This window comes from Brachycentrus maculatus, unplaced genomic scaffold (genome assembly GCF_059751285.1).
Source record: "Brachycentrus maculatus isolate JH-2025_06_01 unplaced genomic scaffold, ASM5975128v1 h1tg000172l, whole genome shotgun sequence".
NCBI classification, from domain to species: Eukaryota; Metazoa; Arthropoda; class Insecta; order Trichoptera; family Brachycentridae; genus Brachycentrus; species Brachycentrus maculatus.
In genome coordinates, this window is record NW_028280925.1 from 819,963 (window position 1) to 834,321 (window position 14,359).

The 14,359-nt window shown below is 31.3% G+C and overlaps 3 protein-coding genes across 3 annotated transcripts in view; all 3 read right to left on the reverse strand.

The window, feature by feature from the left end:
- Nucleotides 1-258: 258 nt before the first annotated feature.
- On the reverse strand, nucleotides 259-3,448 carry Xbp1 (X box binding protein 1). Its single transcript, XM_088261976.1, has 3 exons — nucleotides 3,098-3,448; nucleotides 1,929-2,363; nucleotides 259-1,132 (listed from the first exon to the last, which is right to left on the reverse strand). Exons 1-3 carry the CDS (start codon nucleotides 3,241-3,243, stop codon nucleotides 1,036-1,038), a joined length of 678 nt encoding a protein of 225 aa, XP_088118102.1. The 5' UTR covers nucleotides 3,244-3,448; the 3' UTR covers nucleotides 259-1,035.
- A 528-nt stretch (nucleotides 3,449-3,976) lies between these two features.
- sing (MARVEL domain-containing protein sing) lies at nucleotides 3,977-9,795 on the reverse strand. Its single transcript, XM_088261977.1, has 5 exons — nucleotides 9,380-9,795; nucleotides 8,156-8,410; nucleotides 7,553-7,735; nucleotides 5,864-6,004; nucleotides 3,977-4,683 (listed from the first exon to the last, which is right to left on the reverse strand). Exons 2-5 carry the CDS (start codon nucleotides 8,297-8,299, stop codon nucleotides 4,606-4,608), a joined length of 546 nt encoding a protein of 181 aa, XP_088118103.1. The 5' UTR covers nucleotides 8,300-8,410; nucleotides 9,380-9,795; the 3' UTR covers nucleotides 3,977-4,605.
- A 1,840-nt stretch (nucleotides 9,796-11,635) lies between these two features.
- Nucleotides 11,636-14,359, reverse strand: part of LOC148308263 (uncharacterized) — a 31,936-nt gene continuing 29,212 nt past the window's right edge. Inside the window, exon 5 of the mRNA XM_088262018.1 lies at nucleotides 11,636-14,152. Coding sequence (XP_088118144.1) covers nucleotides 14,078-14,152 — 75 coding nt within the window. The 3' untranslated portion in view covers nucleotides 11,636-14,077. The remainder of the gene's footprint in view (nucleotides 14,153-14,359) is intronic.

Here is a 14,359-nt window from a genome sequence, read left to right on the forward strand (position 1 = left end):
GAGAGGTAAATAAAATCACTCATTAAAATGGGTTTCATACAAGTATAATTGATACACTTATCTTTATTAAAAAAAACATAGGGAGTTTTTTAAAACTCACCGATAGTAGTGACACTTTTTTTTATACATATTTTCCAAAAATAACTCATCATCTTGCTACGTGTTCAGAAATATCATTTTACTTTGTAACCATTAGATATTGAATGGGATTATAATGTTAATTGATGTGGTTTTTTGACAAGAATAAATAAACCAGTGTAGTTTTGCAGACAAATATATTTCTTATAAAACACAAAATTCTTAGACATACTTAAAATTATACGAAGGAATGCATTCTGTACAAACTTATATCTAAACACAGATCTTAAGACACATCCGCACACATTAATAAAATAAAAGGTTTAATAAATATACAATATAAATAAACTTATTTAAATAGACTATTTGTTTCAAACTTAATATCGAGGTAGAAAAATATGATTAGACAATTTAAATTAATAATGACTTACACCAAAGTTGGAAATAATTCCGAGAGACTTTCTGACCAAAGATCGAAATCGTTGGAACCAATTTCACTCAAAGGCGATTCCACCGATTCATAACCAAAATCGGAAATGAATGTGGGCGCGGGTGACAATGGGTCTTTGTAACTACTTGCTAGTGACGAGGAATTGCAATTTGGACTCGACTGCATGGGAGAAAGAAGCTCTAGGCATTTAGCATCAGGGTATAAGTTATTATCAAAACTATTATCGAAATCCATATTTTCTTCTTCGGATTCTACTATTTGTTCTGCTACGGATTCATCTTCACTGGTAACAACAACTGTTATACAATCATTCTCCTCATCATACGTTCCGTAGTAAGTATCGGGATCTGGCGAGGTAATATCCTCTATCTTAATATTAAGTTGTGCGGACATGTCTTGCTGTGTATGGCTATAAGGAACAGTTTCTTCGTCTAATTTCCGACAAGGATGTGCGTAAGAATGTTGCGCTAGTATAGTGTCAGCATTACTCTGCAGAATGTTAATTTCTAGACTTTCAGCTTCATTGGATTCCATGTGCTCTGGTGTGGACCCCACCATTTCTGGTGAAGGGATCCTTTCTTCTTCTGGATTACCTTCCGATTTCTGAAATTAAATATAATCCATTATAAATAAGGAATTAAGTTAACATAATTCAGAGTTGGAAAATCAATGGAAAACAAAATAAATATGGTGACATAATCGAAAATAAAAGACTCAACAAAAAAAAATTGAATCTTTTTACATAAACTACTAGTAATATTATCCTTATAAAGTTCTACCATGGAAGCAATTAAAAACCTTTAATTAGAATCCAGTTTCATAAATTGCTCTCTGTTAACAACTTTTACTAGCTCTCATTAATAATTTCAAAATATATTGTTTTTTTCATTCAGACAACAATCACTACAAAAATGGTATAATGGCAGTTGTATCCCTTAACAGATTTCGAGAAAAATTTAAGATTAGGAATATATGTAACAATTTAAAATTGAGCATGTACAAAATTGAGAGCTTCAGTATTTAATGCACTATGATGTAAAGAAAACAGTATTAACTTAATCATAGATAACACAATTGCAAGGTGACCAGTCCAAGATAATATTAAATAAACATCACAATGTAAAATAACATTTATTAGACCCATATGGGAATCGAACCCCGGTAGTTTAACACCCTAACCACTACACTATGGAGGCAGACAAACAAATGACAAATATGTCTAACTAATTAAGGTGGGGAATGACCGGAGTCATTTCGTCGTAACGTAACACGTTACGATGCGGGCATTCGTATAGTTCCGAGTGCACCATCCGAAGTCGGATGCTCACCGAGAATGTTATGTTACGACGAAATGTGGAAGTCAGTCCCCACCTTTAGGGACGAAAAGAAGAATACTCACAATTGAATCTGAGTCATCAGCTTCTGAATCAATTTCTCGGAGAAGGCTGTCGGCGAGCTGCTCGAGACAGTTGAGGTACTCCGCAGAGTCGATCTGTGAGATGAGATCTTGCAGAGGAGGCAGAGCAGGGCCAGGTGCAGGAGAGCAGGGGGCGGGGGTGCGCGCGCAGCCGGGGGGGCGGGCCCCTCCTGCGGCAGAGGGGACGCGGCGGGTCCTAGTGGGGCCGCCGCCCCGACTGCGTGCGCACCGGCCAGCCGCGCCTGCAGCTCCCGGTTCTCTGCCTGCAGGCACTGGTTGGCCTCCCGCAGGGCGCTCATCTCCTGCGCCATGTCCAGGTTGGCCTTCTCCAGCAGCTGCAGACGCTCGTCCATCTCGTCCATCTTGGCCTTCTTGCGGTCCCGCGATGTCTGCGCGGCGACGCGGTTCTTAAGCTTCCTTAGAAATTAATAAAAATAAGAAATTAAAAAAAAACATAAATATGTATATTGATTATAATCAAATTGCAATAATCAAATGATTAGATGACGTAGTGATCTGAATAAATGACGTAATATTTTTCAGTATTATTGAAACAATAATGAAATATTGCAAATATGTATGATGGCGTAAGTATTAACGTAATTGTTTTTTTACCAAAATGTAAGTAGAAGGAACAGTCTTACAATGTTGTAGTCAGTTCTAATAAAACACTAGACTATATTTCATTAGAACTCACAAACGACTCAGTCAGTTAATACAATTGATGGTCATCAATAGAACTAAAAAATTGAATTTAAATCTTACGGGTCATAGGGCAATGGAATGTTGTCATCCCATTGTGTCAATATGGTGTCATATGTAGCATTGGTTGCAAAAAACGATCAGAAAATTAATGTCTGTCGTGAATTACACGAAAGCAAGATTAGTTACCGGCCCATATCAGCATTCTTTGTTATATTGAAAAATAACACAACACATCCTCATTTTTACATCTCACATATCACGACACAAACTCGAAAAGAAATTGACAACTCCCCCTTACAACCCGTTCTGCACCCAGGTAGAAACCATAAAATTAAACAGGATCACCGAAAATAATTAAAATGAATACGATGAAAAAACTAAAAAATGCGTTTGAGATTTGCCTTGTTGGCACAATAGACAAGCTAAATGATTGATAAAATACGTACTTTCTTTGAAGCTTCTCCTCCCATGAGAGATGATCCAATCTTCGCTTCCTCGACATGTTGATGGAAGGTTCGGCTATGCAGATGTCTTGATCCATATTAGTTGAATGGTAGTTTTTAGGCAAAGCGAAGATTATTGGTGAATTCATGATTTACGCCAGGGTCATACGAGCAAAATAAACATATTATGCCACCGGTTCTTTCACGGCTCAGGTTGTTATTGCGATTGCATCATTGAAGAAGCGAATTTTGATTTTATACTTCCGTCCGGCACTGATCACTAAATAATACTTGAATTAAATATAGGACATTGTGGAAAGCTGACGCAACTCTGTCATTTTTCTGGTAAAATCTGACAAATTCTTATGTGGTATTTTGCTATTGGTTGAATTTTATGACGTCATCAACGTATTAGGCTACTGAATATGTTAGAGTGTGTTAAGCGTCAAAAAAGATTGTAGTACCTACGTTTAGAAAATACAAAACGGTGGATATTGATAAGAAATTATATTTGTATTGTAAATAAATATAATAATCAAATATTGAAAAAGTATGGATTAATATGATTTCGAATGTTTATTTTAATAACAGATTTTAGTGCTTTAATATATATATATTTACATAAAGCTTATGATCAGTCTTGCTAAAATAATACTTACATTTAAATGTTCATATTGAGTAGGAAACATAAGAGGATTATAACAACAATAAAAAAACGGAAATACATAATTCAATTTTGATAAAAAAATATTAAAGTTTATTTATGTAATAATGAATATAAAAGCATTTAATTCAACGATAATATTACATATTGATAATATAATATAATAAAAATAATTACGGAAAAATAGTTATTTGTGTTTGTATATACATGATAAAAAAAAAAAATTGATGTTATTTAGAATGCAAATAAATAGGATATGCAAAAGGTAGAGCCAGGTGTGCAAATATGGATGTTATATGGTAATATATTTACTATAGAAAATTAAAACTAATAATGCATATGAATATGGAGTACAGTTATTACATATTTATGTACCTATGTATTTACTGGCATATATGTATTTGCTTGAAGCTAAATAAATTATTTTACATCATATTCGATAGTGTTATTTTGTATACATAAGTACATACTAAAAGTGTCATATGTTAATTACACAATTATTATTTTGTATTAAAATATAGTAATTTAGATTATTACCACGTGTTTATACTCGCTTTGAGACAAGCGAGTATAAACATGAGTCGTCGGGGAGACTAAAGCTTAGTTCACACTCGCAAATTATACATTCAAACCTAAGTATTTAATTATTATTTGTTTTATTCATTGCACACTGATATGAAATATTGTGTCAAGACTGTAAGTGTATATTTTAATTACGCAATGATACTTTTAAGCCATCTGACTCATTGTTATCACTTTTGAGATATACGCGCCTTGCGCGTATTCCGCACCCGAGAAATGTTAGCTGTACGCGCCCGGCGCGTACTCAGCATCTCACGTGTTAAAATTATCTATATCCTTTGTAATACCGGTATGCCAGGTATGCATCAATTCCGTGAGTCACTCCCAAAACAACACCAAGGTACTGAAAACAAAAATTAATATACAAATACATTATAAATTACAAAAACTATTAAAATAAATAAAAAGTAAAAAAAAACTTCCAAAAACTAACAAATCGACAACTGATTTCAAAATATCAATGTTTCTATTTATAAATATTTTTTTAGTATATTTTGAGAATCACATGATTGTTTTTGCAAAATTTTTATGTATTGGAAAAATCGTTGTTTTTAAAATGTTCCACTACACTACTATCCACCACAACTACTATTACGCCGTTTCCCCGGAGGAGTAGGCAGAGAGAGGCTTCTGTCCTGACATACACTCCTAGCTTCCTTCACATCCTTTTATTCATACATGCTCTCCGATTACGCAAACTTTTGACTTGCAATATATGCAATTGATTTTATGTTTGCAATATTTATGTATTGGAAAATATATTTTTTGACTATTTTTGACCACAACTACCATCATGCCGTTTCCCCGCAGGAGTAGGCACAGAGGATGGAACGCCACACTCTTCTGTCCTGACATACACTTGCAATGTTAGTATATTGATTTTAAAAAATACGGATTAATAACTCGTTTTTTATTCAGGTCTATGTAGTAAGTATTAAGAAGACAAAAAATCACAAAAAAATAAACACCAAATCTCTCCGTGTAGAAAATAAAATCTTTCTCTCTTTTAAAATTTTATTTTGTATAAATGTCTGCCCGCAACAATTTAATTTTTATCTAAATTTGACCTTATGATGGAATGATTATTCCGAAACCGGTAGTCACGAAGTAGTGTTTTTTTAAGTTTTTTTTAAGTGGTATTACACAAAGTGAACTATAAATTATAAGGAGAGTGTTAATTTATGTATAAATTTTAAATCAAACACAGATTTTTTGAGTCCACTAAGTTGTATTTTATTAACAAAAATACAAAAAAAAAATATTGTGACTATTGTTTCGCCTAGTTATGGCATTATCAAACGAATTATCACAATTTCAATTTTGATGTGTTTTTGTTAATAAAATACAACTTAGTAGACTCAAAAAATCTGTGTTTGATTTAAAATTAATACATAAATTAAAATAGAGTTCTACAAATTAAACGCCAAATCAATAAATACGAGTATAAAAGGAGAGTGTTATATTACCATACCACAAAGTTAACAATGCTTTTAATAAACCAAATATAAAATCGTGGAGCTTACATATACAGCTGTCATGGCAGGGTAGGCTGAGTACATTTTGATTAAAACATATCTAGGATAGAGATAAAAGTTGACGGCTGCTGCCAGACAAGAAGAAGCGCTGAGGTACAAGAGGCAAGCAGCGCCATTGAACACGAACTCCTGCAAAAACGTGAAATTGTTATCATCCCTTGTTATCACCTTTAACATCACTATTTACAAAAATTATGAAAAATGAATGATGATTGATTAAATGTATCCTTTAATGCAGTGGTTTTTAACCTAGGTTCGATGGAACCCCAGGGGTTCGGTGAGTCAGTGTCCTGGGTTGGGTGGAGGTCAAAATACACACCCGACTTATTGTACGACATATTGATTTATCCAATAGATCTAGTATATTATATGAAAGGAATACATCAAATATTATGCAAAATAATACGACATACGATATTTTCATTTATCCAATAGATCTAGTATATTATTTAAGAGGAATATATCAATCTAACAATACATTTTTCCAATTAAGGGTTCGGTGAACGGGCATATGAAACTGGTGGGGTTCGGTACCTTCAACACGGTTAAGAATCACTGCTTTAATGAGTTATTCATACGTGGATAACGGAAGTTGGCAGATCTGAAATAGATCGCTTCATTCAGCCATGTTGTCTTTGATTTCATAAACAATTTTCTTACATCATTAATTTTTTTAAAGAAATATTTCTTACACATACGGTGTTTGAAAATGATGCGGAATGCATCGAAACACGTGTCAAAGTGGATTGAAATAGTGGTAATTACTAAGTAAAACATTAGTTAAAAATGGATAGATTTTACCACAAAGTGACTGCCGAATCAATTAATGAAAGAAATATTTGGGTTTTATTATTTACAAAAATACTTCAATTTCATACTATTTCTATGAGCCTAAGCGGCTCGTTATAAAAACCTTACCCTTATCTACACTCAATGGTGCATAGGGCACTGCATCATATTGATGCATTGTTATCTTGATCGTTACTTACATGAAGGTAAGGCGATAAACTCCTGCACTTCAGGGACTAGTCCAGGGTAATATTAAATAAATATTAGAGTGTAAAATCACTAGTATATATTTTCAACCTCCCCCTGGAAATCAAACCTGGAACCTCCAGCACGGTAGCTAAATACCTAACCATTACACCACGGAAGCGGACAAACTTCGGCCGTAATTATACGAGTACATATCGCTCACTCCTTTCAACAATGTCAAATATCAAAAAACTTGATTTTTCAGGATATCGTTTTTAAAGTTTAAAAATATAATAAAATGTATTAAAAATGAATATCAAGCCACTTATTGAACTTTTTACTGTGCAACATATCTTTTTGGGTAAAACCTGAAGGTTTTTTCTCCATTTGAAAAATATTTAGGATATTAAAAAAAAATTGAACAATACCTTTTCTTCAAAATCCAAAAACATCACTTTCTGCCCTAAAGCGGGTAAATATTAAGTTAAAAATATGCCGCTTTTGCTGGGATATAGTACATTTTCTGGGCATTCCGAAAACACACACAACTGAAAATTGACGATTTTTTATATATATATATATAATATGACGTTGTTGAAAGGAGTGAGGGATATAATACATTTGATTAAATAAATAAATATCAACAAAGTGGTTTCATTTCGTGGTGTGTGCATTTTGGTAATAAGATTAGATCTAGCTTACAAATGTGGACTGCCTCACTAGCTGCTGGGTCTTGGGAGAGAAGATATAACAGAAGATGAGGAGTGACGTGGTGAGGACGCACGCGGACACTGTGGTAAGGAATCCATGGAAGGCGGATCCGATGGAAGTCGCCTCGGAAAGTCCAAACTCAATCAGCATGCTCTGACAAAGGCTTCCCAACAGCTGTGAATAAATTACAAATTTAGATATGCGTGTCACTCATTGTCAACTTCCTGGATGTGTTTAAAACATCCGCTTCCTTACGATTTTAAGCATGCCCGTAAATAAGAGGAATTAAAAAAAATATTTCATTTAAATTCAAAAAAATATTTGTGGTACAGAGTTTTTAACTAGAGTAGGGAGTATAAAAACAATACACGAATTGATATTTCAAAATATACCACTGACGATAACTCTTATTCAAATATCAAAATTTAACAAATAGATAGAGAAAAAAACTACAGTTTTTTCACTATTACAGTTTTCCGTATTTTTCCTTTAAAATAGTTTAGGCTCTATTTATGTGCTTATTTGGAAATAATCTGTATATATATTTATATATTTAATCCAATCCAATATTTATTTTTGTAATTTAAGTCTCACCGCTTCTATAAGTCTGACAAATCCATGTCTCGATCTGAGGTATGTCAGATCCATGCAAGGACAACATTGGCAGCAACAGCACCGGATACCCTGTTGGGGAGCTGGTGAAGACATCCGCATCACAGGCTGACTTCTGGTCACCATCTTGTCACCTCTTTATTTCGTTGATCTAATCACTATTCACATCAATCACCAGTTATTTTTCAGCAACTGATTGATGGTGTATTATTTTCGAAAAGCTCTCGTAAGCGCCCGCTTGAAGTAAAAGAAACTAAGTTAGAAACATATTATTTTGAGTAATAAAAATACTTTGTTTTTTGATCCACTCATATTTTTATTAACAACCAACTAGTTTCGGCAACAACCTGTTGCCCTCTTCAGGGTTTAATTTAAACAGGGTTTAATTTAAAGGGTTTAATTTAAACCCTGAAGAGGGCAATAGGTTGTTGCCGAAACTAGTTAGTTCTTAATAAAAATGTGAGTGGATCAAAAAACAAAGTATTTTTATTTCTTAAAATAATATATCAATATGATCCACAAAGTTAATGCTTTCAATATTCAAAACATAAGTTAGAAACACACTAAGTAGGTAAAACGTGAGTGAAGAGTAGTTTTTTTATGGGAGTTGCATTTATTATTTACCTTGCTTATTATGTACAAGGTAGCAACGCTAAAAACATGATTTATTTTAATCTGTGTTGGGAACAGGAAGGATAAACTATTGTCCTCCAATAGGGAACTTCTCAGCATTTGCTCATTGACGGGAGAAAAACACGTAAAACTCCTCAGGAGAAGCCGGACTGTTGACTGTAGTCAACAGGCCTTCTGTTCCACTAGAAGAGGGTTCGGCATTTTGTGTCCTAGCTTGGTTTATGGTACCAATGTCTATCACTATGTTTTAATGTAGGTTATATAAAGTATTTTACATAAAAATTAACTTGTCTCATCTAAAAAAATACGGCAATAGTTTGTTGAAATGTGCCCTCGGCACGGGAAAACCCAGTGAGGGCACATTTTTGTATTTTTTAGTTTGTAATTATTTGTATGATTAAAAAAATACAGATAAATACTTGTTAAAATAAAATTAAAATATTAAACAAAAGCTAAATCAAATTGAGCAACTTTGTAATATACCAGTACAACTCATTACTGATTCAATATATTATTGAAATAAACACATGTGTTCGTAAACTTTTCATAAAAATCTGAATGAGATTGTTTTACCTCCAAGCCGATGATGTACTGAAGTAAATTTTCTTTGTAGTCTTTATGTGAACATGAATAAACTTGCTTCGTTGAAAATAATAAGGTTTAAAAATCACGTATTGTTTAAACAGATGGTCACATTAATCGAGAAAACACATTTTTTTATATTTTATGTCGTTTTACTGCGAAAAATAAACAAAGCTTTAAAATCACAACTGAAAATGCTTTAATAGCACACTTGGCGCAAGTCACGGCTTGTTTATAATCTTATGTTTCCAGTTCTCTCTATTTTCGTATATTTTCCATAGTTTCTTGACCTTTAACATACAACAAAGAGTTGATTGAAAATTTTGAGCTTTGTTAACTGTTTGTCCAGTGTTTTAGGAGGAAGCCGGTAATTAACAGATCACATATTTGGCTGCTGGGAGTAGACTGACTCTGGGATCATTCACAATTTGGTCTGGATGAAAACATTAGTGGATGTTCTAAAATTGGAGAACAGTGTACTCACTACTGTGAATGGTAAAAATAGATCTCTAGGGGGGCCGCGCGTGCCGCATGGACTGACAGTTATCCTCTATGCAAGATCTCCCCAAAGCTCAAAATGCAATACATACTTTTAATAATTATAAAAAATACTTATCACTAACTTTTTAGCTAGGGTAGTTTGGGGTCGCACAATAAGATAATATGTAATATGGTGATTAGTGCATTCAAATCAAATATGTTAAAATATGTCAAAAACGATAATTTGTTTAGTCTAAAATCCGCAGATAAGAAGAAATTTACGAAGTAAGTACATATTAATAACATTTTGAGTGTGTCCAAATACTCGTTCACAAATCTGTATCATTTCCAATTATATGAGTTATTTTTCTTTTTTTTGACATCTCAACACAGATGAAGAAGAATATGGAAGTCTGGGCATTTACGGGGCTTACGACCGTCATAGGCTGGTTTAAATGATCACGTTAACACACGTGTAACATTCACCACTTCTACCCTTGATTGATAACCACACTACTAAAATTCTTGGAACTTCTATAAATATGCCCTGAATTATTGTCGGAAGCGCCGTAAATGCCCAGACATCCATATTCTTCATCATCTATGTTGAGATGTCAAAAAATAATATGAAAAATAACTACTATAATTGGAAATAATCCAGATTTGAGAACGAGTATTTGGACACACTTAAAATGTTATCACTTACTTCTTACTTACTTCGAAAAATTGTTCTTATCTGTGGATTTTAGACTAAACAAATGAACGTTTTTGTCTCTCTCATTTCCTCAGTCCGCCTCCGTAGTGCAGTTGTTATGCTGGAGGTCCCGGGTTCGATTCTTAGGGGATCAAAATAAATATAAGTGTTTTTTCACTTCGATATTAATTTAATATTAAGCAGTATTGGTACCTGAAGCGGAGGCTGATCACCCTACCTTCATATAATCAACGATCAAGATAACACAACGTCGACTCGATGCAGTGTCTTATGCACTATTGTATGAGGATAATAATTTTACATACAATGAATCAGTGATACAGAGGTTTTGATGACCATTATTATAATTTTTTTCTATAAATTCATTAGAATTTTGTGATCAAATTTATGATGATATTATGATATTATGATTTCTGAGTTTCGGTTTCAAGTCTTAATTTGTATTTACAAATAAATAATTTAGAAATATACTTAAAAGACTTTATTTTGCGGATAACAATTGCAAGCAGCTTTTTAGAATTTGTGGAGCTCCGAGATTTTTATAAAAACCGGTATTAAAGAGTATTTTTAAGAGCACTGAAGGACGCCAAAATAATAGATCAATTATAACCTCTAAGAAACTTATTGATGATTGAGCTACGAGTAAATATTTGCCCAATAATATTAAAAGGTAAAAGTTGGTAACAAATAAAAAACAACTTTACTTATAGTAATATTAATCTCGATGAATTTATTCATAACATTCAAATACAGCAAACAGCAAACACCAATACGACAAACATTCTATGTAAGTAGGAAAAAGACATTCAAAAGATTGAGAATAAATTATTTCTAAATACACAATACAATTTTATGGATTCAGAGAAATGTAAAAATACACAAGTCGATGGATAATTTTTCTAAATAAACTACATATTTAATATTTTTACTCACACATTCAAACAAGTTAACGCTTAAGTTTAGACTCTTACCTCTAAGCAAAGAGATGGTTAATTTAAAAAAGACAATATGAAATATTTTAAACGGACATAAGTTTATGTTAAATAACTTGGATATCATTTGAGGTATATACGGATTGAATAAATTTTAAAAAAAATGTTACACATGGAGGTACATAAATAAAATGAAACAATTAAAAGCTCATAAAATGCTAATAGATTTAAAAAATATATATTAAAATTTAAATTTGAAAATTTCTTGAAATTGAAGAATTAAACAAGTCTATGGCTTTATACGGCCAAAAATAAAAAGTTTTTAACATTAAATATATGAAGAAAAAAACAATAAAATAAACTTTGCATAGTAAAAAATGTTATTATTAACTTATATAGCTTTTCGTAGAGGACAAAGACATATTGTATACAAGTTCGAATACTTAACATATAAATATTAAGTAACTAATTATTAAATCGCTAAGGAATAGAAGTTTCGTATGGGTTCTACGTTTTAATCGTTGGGTGCAGTTTTATGTTATGTCTAGAAAAGGTGAAAGGAATTTTTCTAATCTATTATAGAATCTTTATGTTCATAATATAATTAAATCGATATTGTTTCAGTAACTAGTTTAACAAAGTGATTAATAAATTCAAGCGAGTCCAAATACAAAATATATTTCAAGCGTCACTTGAATTTTTGATGAAATTATTTTTATGCGGCTACTTAAATGTGGAAGTTTATGGAAGACGAGTATTCCATCAGTTCTACAACATTTTTAGGCTCATTTTTCAACGTCTATCCCACCTGAGTCCTTAAATTGCATCAAACAACTTTAAAACACCTGAATCTTGTTTAAAACAGAAGAATTTTTCCTAATAATATCGATGACTTCTTTATAAACGTTTCCTAAGTCGTACACCTTTCTTTATCCGGATTAGAATACATATTTGTTATTAATTTATTCGGCAGTCAGTTTGTAGTAATATCTCTGAATTTTAATATTTAAAGTAAATTGGGCAAATACCACTAATCAATTCACTTTAATTTGATACAAGTTTCAATATACTCAGCATTATCATTAGGCACATTATACGGTGTTAAATAAAATTCTTGAATCCTGTGAATCATGTGTCACAATAAAAATTGTAATAAGTGGCATTTTAATAAATTATGTGAAGTGTTTTCTTTTAAAATTAGTCTACATAGAAGTCAAAAGACTAAAGGTTTTTAATTAAATCAACACAATAGAGGAAGCGAAAAACAGTATGTGCTATTAAAGTAGTAAAATGCGATTTGTTTTTTTTTTTAATACACGAGATTTCACCGCCAATTACATAATGTTTCTGAAAATAAAAATAAAATAATTTCATGAAAGAAAAAAAAATGTTTCGTTTACCCTCTTTTTGATTTTTGATTTAAAAAAATACATAAACTCCACTATTCGTCATATCATTAAAACAAACTGAGGTAAAACTAAAGCCAATTACTAATAAATTTTAAAATTGCCGACAAATGATAAATTTTATTCTAGTTTTATTATTTAATTAAACAAAATTAACGCTTCAATAATTTCATATTAATTTTGAGACATCAAGGTTAACTTTAATAAAATGTTGATTTTAAACAATAATTATCAATATATAGATGAATATAACTAGCCTTTATTTATTTATGGTACACAAAAACAAAATATTGACTTTATTTCTGACAAAATGTTTTTTTTTTAACTAATTATTTTCCAATTTATGAGCTTATTAAAACAACTTTGAACATAAAATAAAACATTTGTCAATTTAATTTCATATGGGTACATTATATTGCGGTTAATGTTGTCCTTTTAAAATTGTGTAGCAATCAAATTATCCTTAATGTAATCATTAATAATAATCAAATAAAATAAATCTCATATAATATTTAATTATGTCTAAAAGATAATATTAAATGTGGAAAATGATGAGAACAGCGGTATTTAATGAAAAATTCAAACCTCAAAGGAAAATGGGTAATATGTACAGAGAGTTCAATAAATGCTGACTTAATTGATGAATAAAACCGTTCTATCTCCAGAACTTACTACAATATTTATATTTACTAAACCCTTTTTTACATTAGACAATATCAGTGGTTGAAATCAGAGCTGACATTTAGACATTTGTTCTCAAATACAACATGTAATAATTTAATTGAAAATGCTTATAATAATTAGTTCTTAAATATTTTAACACTAGTCTTATATTAAAATACGTAATCTTGTAGAAATGGATAACTTCCGTTATAATGGACGTATCTCAAATGCTTTGTGTAGGCGTATGCAATAAAATAAGCTAAACAATTTAGACATGAGGTAAGTATTTTATAAGATACATATTTAACATTTCCTGTTTCAAGGAAAATAAACAATATTGAATAAAGTGATTCCCTGATAAATATTTTTTATAATAACATTATTAAAGTAAAAAAGTCTATAAAGTTATTACAGTTTTCGAGAATTAAGTTAGAGTAAGTATGAAATGAAAATAAGAATGAAAAATGTGTTTCATAGGAAGGTACTTTTGTATTTAAATTCCTCGGTAGGATCTTGTAGCAAGGATAGTACTGAATAAATATAAGGCAGAGACGATGAGGCCAATTATCTGAAAAAAAAAACCAAAAATTAGAAATACCATTATAACGTTAATAAAAACATTAATAAAAATAAAGGTTAGAAATTACTTTTTGTAATTAATGAGTTATAATTAAAATCAACATAAAATGAATGGTACATTAGAGTACATATATGTACATGGTATAAAATACATTATATTGCAATCAATGTCTAATAATACTATTTTATTTATTGA

What these genes read in the sequence shown, in the direction of transcription:
- Xbp1 (XM_088261976.1), bottom strand. Translation starts at nt 3,243, where the DNA reads ATGAATTCACCAATAATCTTCGCTTTGCCTAAAAACTACCATTCAACT. An exon ending in GAGGAGAAGCTTCAAAGAAA is followed by an intron (nt 2,364 to 3,097) that starts GTACGTATTTTA and finishes TTAATTTCTAAG; the next exon opens with GAAGCTTAAGAACCGCGTCG. An exon ending in CTGATGACTCAGATTCAATT is followed by an intron (nt 1,133 to 1,928) that starts GTGAGTATTCTT and finishes ATTTAATTTCAG; the next exon opens with AAATCGGAAGGTAATCCAGA.
- sing (XM_088261977.1), bottom strand. Translation starts at nt 8,299, where the DNA reads ATGGTGACCAGAAGTCAGCCTGTGATGCGGATGTCTTCACCAGCTCCC. An exon ending in TAGTGAGGCAGTCCACATTT is followed by an intron (nt 6,005 to 7,552) that starts GTAAGCTAGATC and finishes ACGTTTTTGCAG; the next exon opens with GAGTTCGTGTTCAATGGCGC. An exon ending in CTGCCATGACAGCTGTATAT is followed by an intron (nt 4,684 to 5,863) that starts GTAAGCTCCACG and finishes TTTTGTTTTCAG; the next exon opens with TACCTTGGTGTTGTTTTGGG.